The sequence below is a fragment of the Rhinoderma darwinii genome, chromosome 2 (assembly GCF_050947455.1).
Source record: "Rhinoderma darwinii isolate aRhiDar2 chromosome 2, aRhiDar2.hap1, whole genome shotgun sequence".
Classification (NCBI taxonomy): domain Eukaryota; kingdom Metazoa; phylum Chordata; class Amphibia; order Anura; family Rhinodermatidae; genus Rhinoderma; species Rhinoderma darwinii.
The window spans coordinates 455,536,697-455,558,704 of NC_134688.1; the positions used below are offsets into that span (position 1 = coordinate 455,536,697).

Sequence of the window (22,008 nt, forward strand, 5' to 3'; positions counted from 1 at the left end):
CTGTACATGTCTCCTGATCATCCAGAACAGCATGTCCTGTACATGTCTCCTGATCATCCAGAACAGCCTGTCCTGTACATGTCTCCTGATCATCCAGAGCAGCTTGTCCTGTACATGTCACTTGATCATCCAGAGCAGCCTGTCCTGTACATGTCTCCTGATCATCCAGAGCAGCCTGTCCTAAACATGTCACCTGATCATCCAGACCAGTTTGCCCTGTACATGTCACCTGATCATCCAGAACAGCCTGTCCTGTACATGTCTCCTGATCATCCAGAACAGCCTGTCCTGTACATGTCTCCTGATCATCCAGAGCAGCTTGTCCTGTACATGTCTCCTGATCATCCAGAGCAGCCTGTTCTGTACATGTCACCTGATCATCCAGAGCACCCTGTACTGTACATGTCTCCTGATCATCCAGAACAGCCTGTCCTGTACATGTCTCCTGATCATCCAGAGCAGCTTGTCCTGTACATGTCACCTGATCATCCAGAGCAGCCTGTCCTGTACATGTCTCCTGATCATCCCGAGCAGCCTGTCCTGTACATGTCACCTGATCATTCAGAGCAGCTTGTCCTGTACATGTCCAGATCATCCAGAGCAGCCTGTCCTGTACATGTCTCCTGATCATTTAGAGCAGCCTGTCCTGTACATGTCTCCTGATAATCCAGAGCAGCCTGTCCTGTACATGTCTCCTGATCATCCAGAACAGCATGTCCTGTACAAGTCTCCTGATCATCCAGAACAGCATGTCCTGTACATGTCTCCTGATCATCCAGAGCAGCCTGTCCTGTATATGTCTCCTGATCATCCAGAGCAGCCTGTCCTGTACATGTCTCCTGATTATCCAGAGCAGCCTGTCATGTACATGTCTCCTGATCATCCAGAGCAGCCTGTCCTGTACATGTCACCTGATCATCCAGAACAGCCTGTCCTGTACATGTCTCCTGATCATCCAGAGCAAACTGTCCTGTACATGTCTTCTGATCATCCAGAGAAGCCTGTCCTGTACATGTCTCCTGATCATGCAGAGAAGCCTGTCCTGTACATGTCTCCTGATCATCCAGAGCAAACTGTCCTGTATATGTCTTATGATCATCCAGAGAAGCCTGTCCTGTACATGTGAAGGATGGAGTGGATAGAAGTTAATGTTTATAATAATTTTCTTTCTTTAATAAAATATAGACTTAGGAGTTGTGTACATAATTGTGATGCAGCAATAGTAGGATTAGATAAGTATACGTGGCAAGATGGCCCCTGAACAGGGACTGCGCCCTAATACAATAACAAGTCACATCCTGGTATGAACGAACTATGAACTATGAAGACATATCCGAAGGACCAGATAAGGGTGAACCTATCCGAGGATGACACAAGTAACAAGAGGCTTATAGTGATACGTGCTTTTATAAAAGTGTGATAACATGTACCCACCCCCAGGAGAAAGGAGATATAGAACAAATGTGTGTAATAAATAACGCCTCTCCTGACACTGAGTAAGGAGCTTTGTACCAGACTTTGTGTGGTGTGATTCCTTTCGTACGAACTCAGCGTATTATCCCTGCCGGTTGAGACTGATTAGGACCCGAACATTTGGCTCCCAGCGTGGGGCCACACTCGAGGGACAAGCCGTGTCCGTGATCGACGACCCCCAGACGCCTCAACATCGAATCGCCAGCCACGCTCCCAGGAAGTCTGATCAGCTTCAAATAAAACACGGTAAGGTTAAGTTCATGTTTATGAATATTGGCTCTTATTCGTGTTGGAGAGTGAGCAGGTGATAAGGTACCGAGGTATTTGGAGTCGATCCCGGCCACACTCTCAGCGACAGAGAGTTAACCCGCTGTGTGGCTCCAAGAATCATAGTATGAGATAGTCGCGTCTCGCCGGCATAGGTGATAAGTATAAGTGTAATAATTCAATTAGTCGCAGGGTATAGTTTGATACCATTAAGACGACAGAGACAGACAGTCAGTTATAATTGTGTTCAGAAACATCGAGAATAAGGTTTCATTCTCAGGACGGTGTTAGATATAGAACAGTATGTTTAATGTGTTTAAAACAAAGAGACAGGCAAAGGAAGGTGGTCCATTAACCGCAAAAGAGATAGTAGAAAAAAGAGAAGGCAAGAAGAATGTAGAAAATAGTAAGAAAGTTATGCACATATGTGGCATATTTATAGATGGAAGGTTACAACCAGGAGAATGGGCTGCAGCTCTTAGGGAAAACAAGGGAAGATTAAGTGACGAAGGAAAGTTAGATGAAGCATTAGCTTGGCAAAGAACAGCCATAGCCATAACTAAAGACAAGTTTACTGAGCAAGAAATACGAGACAGAAAGGGTAAAATCATCAAATATGTGTATTACAAAGAACGTGTCCAGCCACCGCCCTATAATGGCGACGGTGGAATTCTAACTTCGTGGGAGTGTCCCAATTGTGGTCAACAGAACCCGCCCCAAGTTGAATATTGTGTATCATGTCACTTTCCACGCCCCGATCCTCCCATATATGCCACGCCTTCGGCACCACTCCCCGCCCCAGGAGGCCATCTTGGTACACCTAAACCCGTTGCTCCGTTATATCCGGTACTCACACAAGAAGGTGGATTTTATAAGCCCCCTCCGGAGGATAAGGTCACAGCTGACGTTCCTCTAATGCCAGTGACCACCCGTAGCGCCAACCCCCTTATATCCACTACACCCATCGCCCATCAATTAGCGGCCAGAAGGAGACGTATCCATCCTAATGATGATTCCCAATCCGAACATTCGGAGGGAGAATGGGGGGAAGAGATTACAATTATAATCCCGCCTGCTATACCTCCTTCACAGTCACCACCTCCCCCTAGTCGTCCACTACCCCTCCCTCTGGCTGTACGGCCACCCGTGGCCCCCCGACCACAATTCCCAGAATGGCCAGTGCCACCCCCTCCACCCCCTGAATCCATTCCGGAACAATGGAATCCCCAGATACAGCGTATGATATGGGAAGGGAATTCACTTTTATCAGTGGGACACGGGAATATGGTCACCCAAAGGGTAGACGCCATAGTGAACGCTGCCAATATGAATCTACAACATAGGGGTGGATTGGCAAGAGCCATCATCGAACATGGCGGTGCTTCCATTCAATCCGATTGTGATGACATTGTCCAGCTTTTAGGGCCACTCCCAACAGGACACGCTGTTCTCATGGGTCCGGGCCTTCTCCCCTGTAAAGTTATTATTCATGCAGTAGGGCCCCTGTACAACCCTGCTAAACACTCCGAATGTGTAGCCTTGTTAAAACAAAGTGTCTGTTCAGTGCTTGACCTTGTTGAAAATAAAGTTTTCACTACGCTGGCCCTGCCCCTCCTTGGTGCAGGCATATTTGGATTTCCCCTCTATCAGTGTGCCGAGACTATAATCACCACAATAAAAGAACACGCCCCCGTGCGCTCCATTCAAGAAATCCGAATCGTTAGTACTGACCCCTCAGCGGTAGCGGCCGCAGTAACTGCCCTTAAATCCCCATTTTCGCCATCTCTACCCGTAGACCCTCCTTCTAATCCCTGTGATACTCCAGTTCTAGCCCACGAACCTACCTCCCCCGAATGTCCTAAACCTGGTGTCTTGACCCGAGCATCCCCGGTCCCCCTTCTCAATCACCTACCCCCAACGACCTATGCCCCGTTCACCCCACCCCAAGTCCAAAGCATATGTGCAATCCTAGAAGACCCAGAGAAAAATCCTATGGGATTTTACCGAAAGCTACGCCAAGTGCAGCAAACTTATTCCCCCACTTGGAAAGATTTGCTACACGTATCCAGTATTAAAGCCGGGGATAGGTTCTGGCCAATCATTAGCTCCGCTCTAGACACCGATAGAGTAGGTGACGACTGTACGTACCACTCCAGTGTTGAATTCACCCGCCAAATAAAAGCCTGGGCGCAGGACAGAATTGGGGACTCTACCACCAATATATCCGATTGCACTCAGGAAGAGAAAGAATCTGTCGAGAAGTTTTTTACACGTATCCAAATGCTGTTTCAAGACCAAGGATATGACATGCAGAAGAAAGTACAGAAGACGCTTCTCGTATCATCCTTCGTTACAGGACTCAGAGATCCTGTAAAAACCAAACTTTGCACCACCCGCCCAGAATACCCCGACATGGAACCCCGTCAAGTTCTTCTCATTGCCAAGGCTATAGATAGACAACTACAAGCTTCCTTTCAACACCCGACACCCAAGCCCGGACCCCTTATGCTTGCGGACATCGGTCCCCATCCCCTTTCGTCAGTACCTACCCCTATGTATACTCATCCACCACCACAATTTCCTCGCCCATCATTACAGAATTACCCATATTTGCAGAAACATCGCCCCTCACCCCGAAGACGGGATGATATCGTTTGTTACAATTGTGGGCGACCAGGACATTTCCGTAGCCAATGCCGTTCTCCTAGAGAAACTCAAGACACAAGCCGCAACCATCCCCCACCACCTAGGTATCCTCGTCCACCTCCAACCTTTAACGGACCAGATAGGCATCCACCACTACAGCCAGACAGACCATAGGATAAAGGCAAGCCCGCAGAACTCATGGCCCTAACCAACCCCCGTATTGGACCCATTTCCTCCGTCTATCTCACTGTAGACGGCCATGAGCTTCCTTTTCTAGTAGACACGGGTGCAGCCACCTCCGTAATCAAGACTTCTGACCTACCCTCCTCCTGTGCTCTTTCTGAAGACTTTCTTTCCTGCGTTGGAGTCGATGGAGTTGCCACTACGTCACGTCTTACGCAGCCTCTACCTATTGGGAGAAGTCAGAAATACGTCTCTCAATTTATAGTGTCAAAGACGTGCCCATTAAACCTTTTAGGAGCCGACCTCTTACACAAGCTCAAAGCCCATATTATATACGATGAATTGGGAATGCACCTTTCTACCAGTATCTCTCTTACGGATGAAGATACCTGTCTCCTCCGAACTGTACCGTTGTTTTTATCTCAACCGGCACCACACTCCTCAACCTCGGATATTCCACCGGATGTAGCCAGTTCTTTACCCCCCTCCCTCTGGTCCACCGGACCTGACGATATAGGCAAGCTACCTGTCCCTCCTGTCCGTGTTTTTCTCAAAGATCCTACGGTGCCCCCGCCTCGTATTCCCCAATACCCCTTACGTCGTGACCAAGAAACATCTCTGCAGCTACAAATCCAAGCCCTTCTGGACAAAGGTGCGCTAGTCCAGTGTATTTCACCAGCCAACACTCCACTTTTTCCTGTCAAAAAGAAATCAATACCGGGTTCCCCTACTGTTTATAGATTAGTTAAAGACTTACGCGCTATCAATGCAGTAACTATCATGGAAACTCCAGTGGTGCCTAACCCACACACGCTCCTCAGTGACATTCCCCCTTCACATTCGTCCTTCACCGTTATTGACCTAGCCAATGCATTTTTCAGTGTACCATTACATCAAGACTCCCAGTATCTTTTCGCTTTCACTCATCAAGGCGCCCAGTACACTTGGACTGTCATGCCTCAAGGTGCGCAGAACTCCCCAAATCACTTCACTCAAGCCCTCACGTCTTCTCTTCTACCATGGATAGCTGCACATCCGGAAGCCACCCTTCTCCAATATGTCGACGACTTACTCCTATCAGCACCAAACACCTCCTTGTGTTCAGTTCTCTCTCTAAGTCTTCTCACATTTCTCGCACAAATTAACTGCAAAATCTCCAAAAAGAAACTGCAATGGTGTGCCCCCAAAGTTATCTTTCTAGGACACTGTATTTCACAAGGATCACGACATCTCACCTCGGAACGAGTCTCTACTATCCTTGCCATACCTCTCCCTACTGGCCTTACGCAATTGCAGGCCTTTTTAGGAATGGTAACCTACTGTCGACAATGGATTCCCAACGCATCTCAACTCATGCATCCTCTATACGCCTGCGTTTCTGATCCCTCCTGGATGCCCAATCTCCCCCTTATTGCTGTACAATCGTTCCATGAACTACAACATACCATTTCTACAGCCCCAGCCCTGGGCATCCCCAACTACCAACTACCTTTCCAACTATACATCTCAGAAAACCAAGGCCATGCATCTGCTGTCCTCACTCAAGCACATGGAGGAAAACCTAGACCTATTGGGTACTTCTCGGCGAAACTGGACCCTGTATCACAAGCCGCACCCATGTGCCTACGAGCTGTGCTGGCTGCACAGATATTACTGGACAAGACATCACCCTTTATTCTCGGACATCCAGTCACCATTTTAGCTCCACATGACTTATCCGCAATCATACTTCAAAGTCAACAAAAACAACTTTCCTTACAATGACGTATGCGTCTTCAATGTTCTCTTCTCCTTCCAGACAACGTCACTTTACAGCGCTGCCATACGCTTAATCCGGCCACCCTTCTGCCCCTTGTAAGGGGGGATCAAGACCAAGAACCCCATACAGAATCAGATCATGCACAATCTCATGACTGCTTACAACTTATGCAGCAGCAAGCAACATCTCCCTGCACGGTATCTGACACTCCACTTGACAACCCGGACCTCATTCTTTTCACTGATGGATCACGTTATGCTGATGAACGAAGGTAAATTCCACACTGGATACGCTGTGGTATCACTGCACGAAACCATCCGAGCAGGCCAGATGCCACCCCACAAATCTGCACAAGATGCTGAATTAAAAGCCCTCACAGAGGCATGCTACGAAGCGGCCAACCACACAGCTAACATATATACGGATTCCAGATACGCCTTCGGTGTGGCTCACGACTTTGGACAGATCTGGGCAATCAGAGGTTTTGCAACAGCTGCTGGTACCCCAATCAGGCATGCGCAAGCTGTGGCTGAATTACTTGAAGCCTTGACTCGTCCAGAAAAAGTGGCCATACTCAAGACCAAAGCCCATGGAAAAGCCCAAACAGAAGAAGCACAAGGAAATAAGCTGGCAGACGAGACGGCAAAATGGGCAGCAACTTACGGAAAAGAGTCAGAAGGGAGTCCGGATCAAACAAGCTACCTTCAGATTATGACTAGGTCACGGGCCAGAGAACAGATACCAAATGTGGAAGGGACCAACGCCATCAACCAAGTTACCATCTTCCAGAACAATAGTACCCCTGAGGACAGACAGCAATGGCAGACGGAAGGAGCAAATGTGGATAAACAAGGAATATGGAGAAAGGACAAACGAGTTGCCCTCCCGAGAGCCCTGTACCCAGCAATTGTACAGTGGGCACACGGTCCTACCCACCGAGGGAAAAACCAGATGGTAACGGCAATCAACAAACTATACCTGGCCCCAGGAATATCCACCCCTGTCACCCAGTATTGCCGGACATGCATAATCTGCAATCGATGCAACCCTGGAAGGACTATGACCACTCCTGCAAAACACCTCGCCAGGACATCCTATCCGTTTCAAAGAATTCAAATAGATCACACACAACTGCCTAAAAGTGGCAAATACGAATATCTACTAGTGGTAATCGATATGTTTTCAGGATGGCCCGAGGCTTACCCGGTCACCAATATGACAGCCAGGACTACGGCAAAGAAACTTATGAAAGAAGTAATATGCAGATTCGGAATTCCAGAAGTAATAGAAAGCGATCAAGGACCAGCCTTTACTGCAGATATCACATCGGCAATTTGGAAATTAGTCGGGGCTGATCTAGGACTACATACTCCATACCATCCTCAAAGTAGCGGGAAAGTAGAAAGACTTAATGGTACCCTAAAAAACAAACTTTTGAAAGCCAGCCAAGAACTGAACATGGCATGGCCAGAACTATTACCTATAGCATTATACTCGGTTAGGAACACCCCTAGAGCCCCTACAGGATTGACGCCTTATGAAATACTATTTGGTGGTCCCCCAAGGTTAGGCCACTACTACCCCCAGCAGCTTAGCATGGGAAATGACAATCTAGTGAACTTTGTAATTGCATTATGTAAGGAACTGACAATAACACATTCTGCAGTATACTCCTCTTTTCCAGATCCGGAAGCAGATACTACCACCCACGACATTAAACCTGGAGAATTTGTGGTAGTCAAGAAGCATGTCCGAGGATCTCTAGAATCACGATTCGAGGGCCCATACCAAGTCATACTGACCACCCCTACCGCTGTGAAAGTTGAGTGTCGCCCTACTTGGATTCACGCTTCCCATTGCAAACGAGTGGAAGTTCCGAAATGATCCAGTATATCCTTTTGTGTGGTACAGCATGGGTAGTAACCGGACAGGTAGCGGTCACTAAGATCGACGATATGACTGTCCTCTGGTTTAATTCAAGCAACACCCATGTAGCCACTTACACATTCGATTATTGTCAAATAATAGACTGTAACCATAGACAGTGGGGACACGGGTTGAACTATGATTGGGGAAGACACTGGATCAAAACCATAGGAGAAGGAGAACAATATATATGTGTTACGGATGATAATTGGGGAACTCAGGGTAAATACTGGGGCTCCGTGGGATGGAACACTGGAAGAGATTTGGGATATCAACCCCCTAGCGCTTTAAACAAAAAGGATGATAGCGGAAAATCTCTAATAACTAGGATGACCCTTACTAAGACCCCATTTCGTAGCCAGTGTCAAAATGTAGGTAGCTGTAATCCACTGATTCTAACTATAGAAAATCCCAAACACACAGATGGGGGACAGTATTGGCTGTCGTCTTATATAGGAAATCTCGGCTATGTGGGACCTGAGGGTCCATTTAGAATTATGGATATGGTAAATTCCACAGAATGGGAAAAATTGATTATTGAACAGCCAAACCCCGTTGCCCCTAGGATCCGAACCATCTCACAAATAGTTACCTGGATAAATTATATCTATTACAACCAGCAACGGTTTGTTAACTATACTAGGGACGCTTTACAAGGTCTAGCTGACCAGTTAGGACCCACATCTACTATGACTTTCCAGAACCGTATGGCCCTTGATATGATACTAGCAGAAAAAGGAGGCGTTTGTGCCATGATAGGTACTACCTGTTGTACTTTTATTCCAGATAACACAGGACCAAACGGCAAAGTAACCATGGCAATCAAACAGATTGTTTCTTTATCCGAGGAATTAAAACGAAATTCAGGTTTCACAGACCCATGGGATCAGTATTTCTCATGGTTAACCGGATGGCAGAAAATTCTGGCCCAAATTGGGATTGTAATCTTAATTTTTCTAGTGCTTTTCGCAGTTATTGCTTGTTGTGTATTACCATGTATGAAGAAATTAATGACTAAAACTATAACTGAAGTAACTCCCACTTTTATGTTTTCTTCAGAAATTGAAGGACTTTTACCAACTCCATCCATGAAAACAACCACCCTTTATCGAGACTATTGTTCTGAAGACGAATAGATAGTGTAGGGTGTGCACCGACTCTTTAAGTCCACCTACAAAGGGGGGTCTCCTAATAGGGGAGGCTCGTCTCAAACTGGTGAAAAAATCCTTTTTTCTCCCCTTTCCCAGAGCACGGACACACTTAGGTTAAGAAATGAAGAAAATAATGATAAAAGGGGGGACTGTGAAGGATGGAGTGGACAGAAGTTAATGTTTATAATAATTTTCTTTCTTTAATAAAATATAGACTTAGGAGTTGTGTACATAATTGTGATGCAGCAATAGTAGGATTAGATAAGTATACGTGGCAAGATGGCCCCTGAACAGGGACTACACCCTAATACAATAACAAGTCACATCCTGGTATGAACGAACTATGAACTATGAAGACATATCCGAAGGACCAGATAAGGGTGAACCTATCCGAGGATGACACAAGTAACAAGAGGCTTATAGTGATACGTGCTTTTATAAAAGTGTGATAACATGTACCCACCCCCAGGAGAAAGGAGATATAGAACAAATGTGTGTAATAAATAACGCCTCTCCTGACACTGAGTAAGGAGCTTTGTACCAGACTTTGTGTGGTGTGATTCCTTTCGTACGAACTCAGCGTATTATCCCTGCCGGTTGAGACTGATTAGGACCCGAACATACATGTCTTCTGATCATCCAGAGAAGCCTGTCCTGTACATGTCTCCTGATCATCCAGAGCAGCCTGTCCTGTACATGTCTCCTGATCATCCAGAACAGCCTGTCCTGTACATGTCTCCTGATCATCCAGAGCAGCTTGTACTGTACATGTCTCCTGATCATCCAGAGCAGCCTGTTCTGTACGTCTCCTGATCATCCAGAGCAGCCTGTCCTGTACATGTCTCCTGATCATCCAGAGAAGCCTGTCCTGTACATGTCTCCTGATCATCCAGAACAGCCTGTTCTGTACATGTCTCCTGATAATCCAGAGCAGCCTGTCCTGTACATGTCTCCTGATCATCCAGAACAGCCTGTCCTGTACATGTCTCCTGATCATCCAGAGAAGCCTGTCCTGTACATGTCTCCTGATCATCCAGAGCAGCTTGTTCTGTACATATCTCCTGATCATCCAGAGAAGCCTGTCCTGTACATGTCTCCTGATCATCCAGAACAGCCTGTCCTGTACATGTCTCCTGATCATCCAGAGCAGCCTGTCCTGTACATGTCTCCTGATCATCCAGAACAGCCTGTCCTGTACATGTCTCCTGATCATCCAGAGAAGCCTGTCCTGTACATGTCTCCTGATCATCCAGAGCAGCCTGTTCTGTACATGTCTCCTGATCATCCAGAGAAGCCTGTCCTGTACATGTCTCCTGATCATCCAGAGCAGCCTGTTCTGTACATATCTCCTGATCATCCAGAGAAGCCTTTCCTGTACATGTCTCCTGATCATCCAGAGCAGCCTGTCCTGTACATGTCTCCTGATCATCCAGAGAAGCCTGTCATGTACGACTCCTGATCATCCAGAGCAGCCTGTTCTGTACATGTCTCCTGATCATCCAGAGAAGCCTGTTCTGTACATGTCTCCTGATCATCCAGAGAAGCCTGTCCTGTACATGTCTCCTGATCATCCAGAACAGCCTGTCCTGTACATGTCTCCTGATCATCCAGAGCAGCCTGTCCTGTACATGTCTCCTGATCATCCAGAACAGCCTGTCCTGTACATGTCTCCTGATTATCCAGAGCAGCTTGTACTGTACATATCTCCTCATCATCCAGAGTAGCTTGTCCTGTACATGTCATCTGATCATCCAGAGCAGCCTGTCCTGTACATGTCTCCTGATCATCCAGAACAGCCTGTCCTGTACATGTCTCCTGATCATCCAGAGCAGCCTGTCCTGTACATGTCTCCTGATCATCCAGAGCAGCCTGTCCTGTACATGTGTCCTGATCATCCAGAACAGCCTGTCCTGTACATGTCTCCTGATCATCCAGAGCAGCTTGTACTGTACATGTCTCCTGATCATCCAGAGCAGCCTGTTCTGTACGTCTCCTGATCATCCAGAGCAGCCTGTCCTGTACATGTCTCCTGATCATCCAGAGAAGCCTGTCCTGTACATGTCTCCTGATCATCCAGAACAGCCTGTCCTGTACATGTCTCCTGATAATCCAGAGCAGCCTGTCCTGTACATGTCTCCTGATCATCCAGAACAGCCTGTCCTGTACATGTCTCCTGATCATCCAGAGAAGCCTGTCCTGTACATGTCTCCTGATCATCCAGAGCAGCTTGTTCTGTACATATCTCCTGATCATCCAGAGAAGCCTGTCCTGTACATGTCTCCTGCTCATCCAGAACAGCCTGTCCTGTACATGTCTCCTGATCATCCAGAGCAGCCTGTCCTGTACATGTCTCCTGATCATCCAGAACAGCCTGTCCTGTACATGTCTCCTGATCATCCAGAGAAGCCTGTCCTGTACATGTCTCCTGATCATCCAGAGCAGCCTGTTCTGTACATGTCTCCTGATCATCCAGAGAAGCCTGTCCTGTACATGTCTCCTGATCATCCAGAGCAGCCTGTTCTGTACATATCTCCTGATCATCCAGAGAAGCCTTTCCTGTACATGTCTCCTGATCATCCAGAGCAGCCTGTCCTGTACATGTCTCCTGATCATCCAGAGAAGCCTGTCATGTACGACTCCTGATCATCCAGAGCAGCCTGTTCTGTACATGTCTCCTGATCATCCAGAGAAGCCTGTTCTGTACATGTCTCCTGATCATCCAGAGAAGCCTGTCCTGTACATGTCTCCTGATCATCCAGAACAGCCTGTCCTGTACATGTCTCCTGATCATCCAGAGCAGCCTGTCCTGTACATGTCTCCTGATCATCCAGAACAGCCTGTCCTGTACATGTCTCCTGATTATCCAGAGCAGCTTGTACTGTACATATCTCCTCATCATCCAGAGTAGCTTGTCCTGTACATGTCATCTGATCATCCAGAGCAGCCTGTCCTGTACATGTCTCCTGATCATCCAGAACAGCCTGTCCTGTACATGTCTCCTGATCATCCAGAGCAGCCTGTCCTGTACATGTCTCCTGATCATCCAGAGCAGCTTGTCCTGTACATGTCTCCTGATCATCCAGAGAAGCCTGTCCTGTACATGTCTCCTGATCATTCAGAACAGCCTGTCCTGTACATGTCTCCTGATCATCCAGAGCAGCCTGTCCTGTACATGTCTCCTGATCATCCAGAGAAGCCTGTCCTGTACGTCTCCTGATCATCCAGAGCAGCCTGTTCTGTACATGTCTACTGATCATCCAGAGAAGCCTGTTCTGTACATGTCTCCTGATCATCCAGAGAAGCCTGTCCTGTACATGTCTCCTGATCATCCAGAACAGCCTGTCCTGTACATGTCTCATGATCATCCAGAGCAGCCTGTCCTGTACATGTCTCCTGATCATCCAGAACAGCCTGTCCTGTACATGTCTCCTGATCATCCAGAGAAGCCTGTCCTGTACATGTCTCCTGATCATCCAGAACAGCCTGTCCTGTACATGTCTCCTGATCATCCAGAGCAGCCTGTCCTGTACATGTCTCCTGATCATCCAGAACAGCCTGTCCTGTACATGTCTCCTGATCATCCAGAGAAGCCTGTCCTGTACATGTCTCCTGATCATCCAGAGCAGCCTGTTCTGTACATGTCTCCTGATCATCCAGAGAAGCCTGCCCTGTACATGTCTCCTGATCATCCAGAGCAGCCTGTTCTGTACATATCTCCTGATCATCCAGAGAAGCCTGTCCTGTACATGTCTCCTGATCATCCAAAACAGCCTGTCCTGTACATGTCTCCTGACCATCCAGAGCAGCCTGTCCTGTACATGTCTCCTGATCATCCAGAGCAGCCTGTCCTGTACATGTCTCCTGATCATCCAGAGAAGCCTGTCATGTACGTCTCCTGATCATCCAGAGCAGCCTGTTCTGTACATGTCTCCTGATCATCCAGAGAAGCCTGTTCTGTACATGTCTCCTGATCATCCAGAGAAGCCTGTCCTGTACATGTCTCCTGATCATCCAGAACAGCCAGTCCTGTACATGTCTCCTGATCATCCAGAGCAGTCTGTCCTGTACATGTCTCCTGATCATCCAGAGAAGCCTGTTCTGTACGTCTCCTGATCATCCAGAGCAGCCTATTCTGTACATGTCTCCTGATCATCCAGAGAAGCCTGTCCTGTACATATCTCCTGATCATCCAGAGTAGCCTGTCCTGTACATGTCTCCTGATCATTCAGAACAGCCTGTCCTGTACATGTCTCCTGATCATCCAGAGCAGCTTGTCCTGTACATGTCACCTGATCATCCCGAGCAGCCTGTCCTGTACATATCACCTGACCATCCAGACCAGCTTGTCCTGTACATGTCACCTGATCATTCAGAGCAGCCTGTCCTGTAAATGTCTCCTGATAATCCAGAGCAAACTGTTCTGTACATGTCCAGATCATCCAGAGCAGCCTGTCCTGTACATTCCTCCTGATCATCCAGAGCAGCCTGTCCTGTAGATGTCTCCTGATCATCCAGAACAGCCTGTCCTGTACATGTCTCCTGATCATCCAGAGCAGCTTGTCCTGTACATGTCACCTGATCATCCAGAGCAGCCTGTCCTGTACATGTCTCCTGATCATCCCGAGCAGCCTGTCCTGTACATGTCACCTGATCATTCAGAGCAGCTTGTCCTGTAAATGTCCAGATCATCCAGAGCAGCCTGTACTGTACATGTCACCTGATCATTCAGAGCAGCCTGTCCTGTACATGTCTCCTGATCATCCAGAGCAAACTGTTCTGTACATGTCCAGATCATCCAGAGCAGCCTGTCCTGTACATGTCACATGATCATCCAGAACAGCCTGTCCTGTACATGTCTCCTGATCATCCAGAACAGCCTGTGCTGTACATGTCTCCTGATCATCCAGAACAGCCTGTCCTGTACATGTCTCCTGATCATCCAGAGCAGCTTGTCCTGTACATGTCACTTGATCATCCAGAGCAGCCTGTCCTGTACATGTCTCCTGATCATCCAGAACAGCCTGTCCTGTACATGTCACCTGATCATCCAGAGCAGCCTGTCCTGTACATGTCTCCTGATCATCCAGAGCAGCCTGTCCTGTACATGTCTCCTGATCATCCAGAGCAGCTTGTCCTGTACATATCCTGATCATCCAGAGCAGCCTGTCCTGTACATGTCTCCTGATCATCCAGAACAGCCTGTCCTGTACATGTCTCCTGATCATCCAGAGCAGCTTGTCCTGTACATATCCTGATCATCCAGAGCAGCCTGTCCTGTACATGTCTCCTGATCATCCAGAACAGCCTGTGCTGTACATGTCTCCTGATCATCCAGAACAGCCTGTCCTGTACATGTCTCCTGATCATCCAGAGCAGCTTGTCCTGTACATGTCACTTGATCATCCAGAGCAGCCTGTCCTGTACATGTCTCCTGATCATCCAGAGCAGCCTGTCCTGTACATGTCTCCTGATCATCCAGAGCAGCTTGTCCTGTACATATCCTGATCATCCAGAGCAGCCTGACCTGTACATGTCTCCTGATCATCCAGAGCAGCTTGTCCTGTACATATCCTGATCATCCAGAGCAGCCTGTCCTGTACATGTCTCCTGATCATCCAGAACAGCCTGTCCTGTACATGTCTCCTGACCATCCAGAGCAGCCTGTCCTGTACATGTCTCCTCATCATCCAGAGCAGCCTGTCCTGTACATGTCTCCTCATCATCCAGAGCAGCCTGTCCTGTACATGTCTCCTGATCATCCAGAGCAGCCTGTCCTGTACATGTCTCCTGATCATCCAGAGCAGCCTGTCCTGTAAATGTCTCCTTATAATTCAGACCATGCATTCCTATAAATGACATACATCTTTATTGTATATCTAATTGTATCAGGTTTACTAATTTCTCAGGACACAACTACTTGATTTCATTAAGTGTCCTGATGATTGCCTGTTATATCGTAGTGTTCAAACGGCCATGATGTGCCCCTGCTGCATCTATCTAAATGGGATCGGATGCTGTACTATGCACTAAGTCTCTACCAAACTTAATTCCTGAACCTTCCGAATTTCAGAAAATTGTCTGTTTTTATGCAACTTTAAGTACATTCTTTATCCTGCTCGCTGACAGTTTCCACATCATTATATAGGTCAGTCAGATAAGTCTGTGTAATCAATGAACTGAATTAATGGTAAAACTAAGCAAGATGTGAGAAATGTAGAGAGGATGTAGGAAAAATACAAATAATTTAATAACAGGAATAATACTACAATACAATAAAATAATAATTGTAATAATAATTCAATAATATAATAATAAGGTAATAATAAAATTAAATAGTTATATTAATAATATAATAATAATACTTTAAAGGATAGTTTAAAATAAAATAATAACAAAAAATTTCGATTATCATTAATGAAATTGTTATACTGAGATGGTAATATATAATACTTAATTATAAAAAATAGAGTAACGACAATATAATAATAATAATAATAATAATAATAATAATAAAAAATAACAAATCATATTTATTTCTTAGAATTATTATTTATAATTTGAAACATAAAATGTAACAAACAATAATAAAAACAATAAGGGGCTGATAATGATTTACTATTTAGTGTTTGTTGGATGAACTTTCCTGGCAGAGCCCCAATAAAGGAAGGGTCACTGGCAACGTCACCCGGGCACAGAGGCATCATTAATTAGGAGGATGGCAGAGGATATACAGCCGTTATATCAGCAGCAGCTTCTCTATAGATATGTACATATGTAATAACGAATGACTGGGCTGGAAGGACAGCTGGCTGCACCTTACACAATGACTGCACTGTGACACCAGGGGACTACAGCTCCAGCATCGTCACAACCTCCTGCAGTATATAGTTACACAACATATATAGAAAGATATTAATATATATATATATATATATATATATATATATATATATATATATATATTATAAAAAATATATAAGTTTAAATCATCTTCATTAATCAATGATGATGATGATGGTGGAGGTAATTACAGCTACTACCTCCTCATCATTATCACAGTCAATATTATGTTACATTTTTGTACTCATTTATTATTATGGTCCTTTAGACAGTTTTATATCTAGGATGATTTGAGAAACAGAAGCCAAGACGCCACAGATAATTTAGAAAATAATTACAAAAATTTTATTGAAACATACAATATAAAATGACATAATATAAAATGTAAAGAGATCTAAAAAATCAGTGTGGTTGCATCAAATAGTTTAAATCCAGAAAAGCTTGCATGTAATAGTTATTGGTAATTGTATGTGCCTCACAAAGACCAAAATTAGGTATCTAGATGATAACCTATGAGCATACATGTATCCTAGTTTATGAAGTAACAAGTCCGATTGGGGGAGACAGAGGGTTTATACAAAACCATGTTCTCCTGGGTGCCCACAGAAAAAGGATTACATGGTTTATGCCAATTAGGGAAAAGTCCAGAAGAAAGAGTCACAGTCAAGGTAAATGCAAGTGGAAAAAGGGATCTAACATCTATGGTAAGGGCATGCCCCCACGTGGCGGATTTCCTCCGCAACTGTCCGCATCAATGCCGCACCTAATCCGGGTTGCGGATTACGGCTGCGGATCTGCCCAAAATGTGCAGTAAATTGATGCGGACTAGCTGCTGCGGACTGCGGAAAAAGTGCTTCCCTTCTCTCTATCAGTGCAGGATAGAGAGAAGGGACAGCACTTTCCCTAGTGAAAGTAAACGAATTTCATACTTACCGGCCGTTGTCTTGGTGACGCGTCCCTCTTTCGGCATCCAGCCCTACCTCCCTGGATGACGCGGCAGTCCATGTGACCGCTGCAGCCTGTGATTGGCTGCAGCCGTCACTTAGACTGAAACGTCATCCTGGGAAGCTGGACTGGAGACAGAAGCAGGGGGTTCTCGGTAAGTATGAACTTCTATTTTTTTACAGGTTGCTATATATTGGGATCGGTAGTCACTGTCCAGGGGGCAGAAACAGCTAATGCCGATCGCTTAACTCTTTCAGCACCCTGGACAATGACTATTTACTGACGTCTCCTAGCAACGCTCCCGTAATTCCGGGAGCCCCATTGACTTCCTCAGTCTGGCTGTAGACCTAGACATACATAGGTCCAGCCAGAATGAAGAAATGTCATGTTAAAAAAGCAAGACGCATCCGCAGCACACATAACATGTGCATGACAGCTGCGGACTTCATTGCGGAATTTAGAATCTCCATTGAAGTCAATGGAGAAATTCCGCCATGAGTCCGCAACCAGTCCGCCACAACTCCGCAACAGACAGAGCATGCTGCGGACACCAAATTCCGCTCCGCAGCCTATGCTCCGCAGCGGAATTTTACGCATTGTCTAAACGAACACTTCTAAATTTAAGTAGAAGTCAATGGAGAAACGGCTCCGCTGTGGATTAACGCTGCGGAGTGTCCGCAGCGGAATTCAAGTGAAATTCCGCCACGTGTGAACCCAGCCTAAACTTGTAACAGAAAAGTCTGTTACGTTTTACCCAGTGTGTATCCAAGCTTACCCATAGGGATGAATGATGTTGTAGCCCCACAATGCGCCCGATATAGTAGCGCTCCGACGCGCATTTCGCTAAAATAGCTTCCTCAGTTTTATATCTAGGTCACATATTTTTCACGTATTACTATTATTACATTATATTAAATTTTAAGTTTACAGGAAAATAGGTTATAGGATAATATATTATAATGTATATTTAGAGGAACAGAATGAGAAATAGATGTAGCAGAGCTAAGTTTGCTTTTTTGGACATGTTTTTTTCACAGTGATAATTCATTCTAATAATGCAGAAAGTGTAACAAAAATAAATAAATAATACTTTAAAATATAACCATGCGTTGCAAGAGATAAACTCAACTCACCAGCATTTTTATTTAGATGTAGCAAAGCTGAGTTTGTCAATTAGCAAAACTCAGAGTGATTATCTATCTATCTATCTATCTATCTATCTATCTATCTATCTATCTATCTATCTATCTATCTATCTATCTATCTATCTATCTATCTATCTATCTATCTATCATCTATCTATCTATCCACATCTGATGGACTGCTGATAGACTGGCCATTACTCCAGTTCCCTGGGCTTGTGGTGCAGTTATAACACTACAGTGTGGAGTGGTCAGCATTGTGCACAGTGAGTGTTTGCTCTGGGCCCGGCCCTGTGCTGCTGTTTGCTCTGGCTCAGGGCTGCTCTCTGTTAGGACCCTTTCTCTATATACAATATTATTGTTATACTGAGGGTTTTGTTTGCAGGGAGCAGCTGTCATTGTGTTGGATGCTGTCATGCTGATCACCCAGGCCAGTGACGTCACGCATCCCTCACTCCCTGATTGGCTGTCAGCACCCCCCTTCCAGGACAATGACATTGTTCTACTGTTCTGCCTATAAAGCCAAAGGCTCCCAGCCCTGAGCCTTAGTGCTGAGTCCCAGCAGACAAGGAGCTGTGTGGCTGAGTGACCTTCATATAGCAGAGCCTGCTGCTGCTGCTCCCTCCAACATTCAAGTAAGTTACTGCTGACACCCACCAAAGTCCCCTGTACCCTGCCCCAAACCTCACACTACACTCACTGCTCACTTACTGCCCACTCACAGCAGTAAGTGTGCAGTGAGTGCAGTGTGTCAATTATCTTATAGTGTCAATTATCGTATACAACCCCCTGCACATCCATAATGTAACCCTAACCTTGTCATTAAGGGGTTAAGCCAACTATCCCTGCTGTCCTATCCTTTCAATATTGGTTATCTAACAATTATTCCCCCACTTGCAGAACAGATCTATTACTATTATTATGTTGTATTCAGGTCTATGTAATAATATAGTATAATAATTTGTGGAATTATCTAAAAGGATGTAATAGTAGTTGCAGTAGTAGTAATAATATTAGGTGTAGTAGTAGTAATAATATTAGTTGCAGTAGTAGTAATAATATTAGTTGTAGTAGTAAATTATTCTTCTCACTCACTATTTGTAATGCATTGCGAGTGCGCACCGTTTATTAGTAAGATTTTTGGCTTAGTATTATAGGAAGTAACTTTTTGTTACTATGAGCGGTGGTAGCAATAAAAATGGTAACATTGTTATTATTAGTAATTATTGATAGTATTGCAGGTATTAATAAAAGTTACAAATAATACTTTTACATACTGGGCTTGTTTTAAAATAGAGGAAGTTTAAATATGTTGAGTTGCACAAGTCATGCACAGGTGGCGGTGACTGTATTGTAGCGCAGAGTGATATTCTCATACAGCTAATTCATATTATAACAGTACAGTTGTAACAGAGATATTGTGTAAGTAACTATTAATGTTAATTCATAGAGATTAGGATGAATTGATAATAATAGTAATTAATAAAGATTAACCACGGTCACTAGGTTGATAAATGAATAATAAGGAGAAATTAACATTTATTGTAGCAATAATAACAGAGATAAACATAATAACGCACAGAGTTCTGCACCGATCTAATCGTGTCGCATCTACCCCACAGGTCGCTTATACCTTCCTGATGGATTCAGACGCCAGCCTGGACTCCAGCCGATCTTCCTCTCCTGAGGTGGATGATATTTTCCTGCACTCTCGGAAAGGAGGCTGCTTCTCGGCAGCTGTATCTTCTTCCACCATGAGTGATTCCCCGGCGGAGCTGAGCGCGGAACTGCGCAACGCTATGGCCATGGCCGCGGCCGCTGGAGATAAACTGGGTGCATTCAAGGCGGCGGCTGCTGCAGCGGCTGCAGCTGCGGACAAGAAGGACAAGAAGCAGATGAGTGAGCCTGAGCTACAGCAACTGAGGCTGAAGATCAACAGTCGAGAACGCAAGAGGATGCACGATCTGAACATCGCCATGGACGGGCTGCGGGAGGTTATGCCTTATGCCCATGGACCCTCAGTGCGTAAACTCTCCAAGATTGCCACCCTGCTTCTTGCACGCAACTATATCCTCATGCTCACCAACTCCCTGGAGGAGATGAAGCGCCTGGTCAGTGAGATCTATGGGGGCCACCACCACCATGCAGCAGCTGCAGCAGCAGCAGCCGCAGCAGCCTACCATCCCACAGCCTGTGGGGCAATGACCCATGGATCTCCACTCTCTGGACACCCAGTTGGGCATCCTGTGCACCATCCATTGCTCCAATCCACCACTGGCATCGCTGCTGCCGTCAGGGCAGCTCCCCCACCACCACCACCTCCTCCAATTTCACATCCAACCTCTCATGGTCTACTCAAGTCCCCCAGTCCTGGTTCTGCACCTCTTGGTGGGGCATTTCCACACTGGAGTGGAATGCCCTGCCCCTGTAGTATGTGCCAGGTGCCCTCTGCAGCCCATCATCACGTTAGCGGGGCCAGCTTATCCAGGCTGAGCGCAGATGCTAAATGACTCTTCAGAACTTGCCCCACAGGTCTAGATGAAAGGAGGCTTTGGTGCCAGTAGTAGATGACTTTTCTGTAACATGTTCTAGGGGAGATCTGTAGATCAATCACGTGTAGCATCAAGTTCTAAGAACTTCTCAAAGGGAAGAAGGGACTTCATCATATTCTAACACAAATCCCATCGGCTTTGGTTTGGTGACCCTGCAATGGCTGATCCAAGAGCCCAGCAAGAACAGAGACTCGGACTCCTAGAACAGATGGTATAAAGTGGCACTCAATGGTCAAAGACCATCCCAACAGACAACAATATGTGGTGCCCACAGAGTAGACTCAAGATGACTGTTTACAAGGGCTCGTTTTATAGATCCAATATGATAGAACTTCACTGTATTTGCCTTGATTCCTTGCAGATTGCATAGACATCTATTGATAACCTGATTGTATTAATAAGTAACCTCTGCCTGCAGATCTATCTATCTATCTATCTATCTATCTATCTATCTATCTATCTATCTATCTATCTATCTATCTATCTATCTATCTATCTCTCTGCTATCTATCTATCTATCTATCTATCTATCTATCTATCTATCTATCTATCTATCTATCTATCTATCTATCTATCTATCTATCTATCTATCTATCTATCTATCTATCTATCTATCTATCTATCATCACCTGTAATAGTGGCCCCTGCATTGGGATGAGGCAGGATGAAACCACCCAAAGCCACCTTCCCACCACCTTTAGACGGTCTCAGCGCGGAGCCTCCCTTTAAAAAAAAAATTCTTATGTTAATGTTTAGATTAACCCTTTTACACCCATAGCCCAGGTGACAATATTCTAATGTAAATATATAAATATGATATCTATATATTATTTAACATTCCTCAATGGACTTTTGTGTATAGATAGGATTCTATTGCTGTTTGGCCATTGACATTTTTGTATTATGTTGAAAATATTTTCATGTTTTTCTTGTAAATGTATGTGAGCACATGCTCCTGGCACCGGTACAGACAGACAAGGTAATGTTCATGTTGTACGTATGATAAGTTGAAGAAGGGTCTATTCATTGTGTTGTGTGGAATGCCCGTCACTGCCTACTTTGCTTTGCTCATTGCCTGCTTTGTCTGGCCATCTGTGGCTCTAGCAGCTGGGGAACTACAAGTA

General features: G+C 45.5%; 1 protein-coding gene across 1 annotated transcript in view; it reads left to right on the plus strand.

The window, feature by feature from the left end:
- Window positions 1–18,894: 18,894 nt before the first annotated feature.
- The window catches only part of OLIG2 (oligodendrocyte transcription factor 2), a 3,487-nt gene continuing 373 nt past the window's right edge, over window positions 18,895–22,008 (plus strand). Inside the window, exons 1-2 of the mRNA XM_075850943.1 lie at window positions 18,895–18,967; window positions 19,955–22,008. The exon at window positions 19,955–22,008 is cut by the window's right edge and continues 373 nt beyond it. Of these exons, the coding sequence (XP_075707058.1) occupies window positions 19,973–20,842 (870 nt within the window). The 5' untranslated portion in view covers window positions 18,895–18,967; window positions 19,955–19,972 and the 3' untranslated portion in view covers window positions 20,843–22,008. The remainder of the gene's footprint in view (window positions 18,968–19,954) is intronic.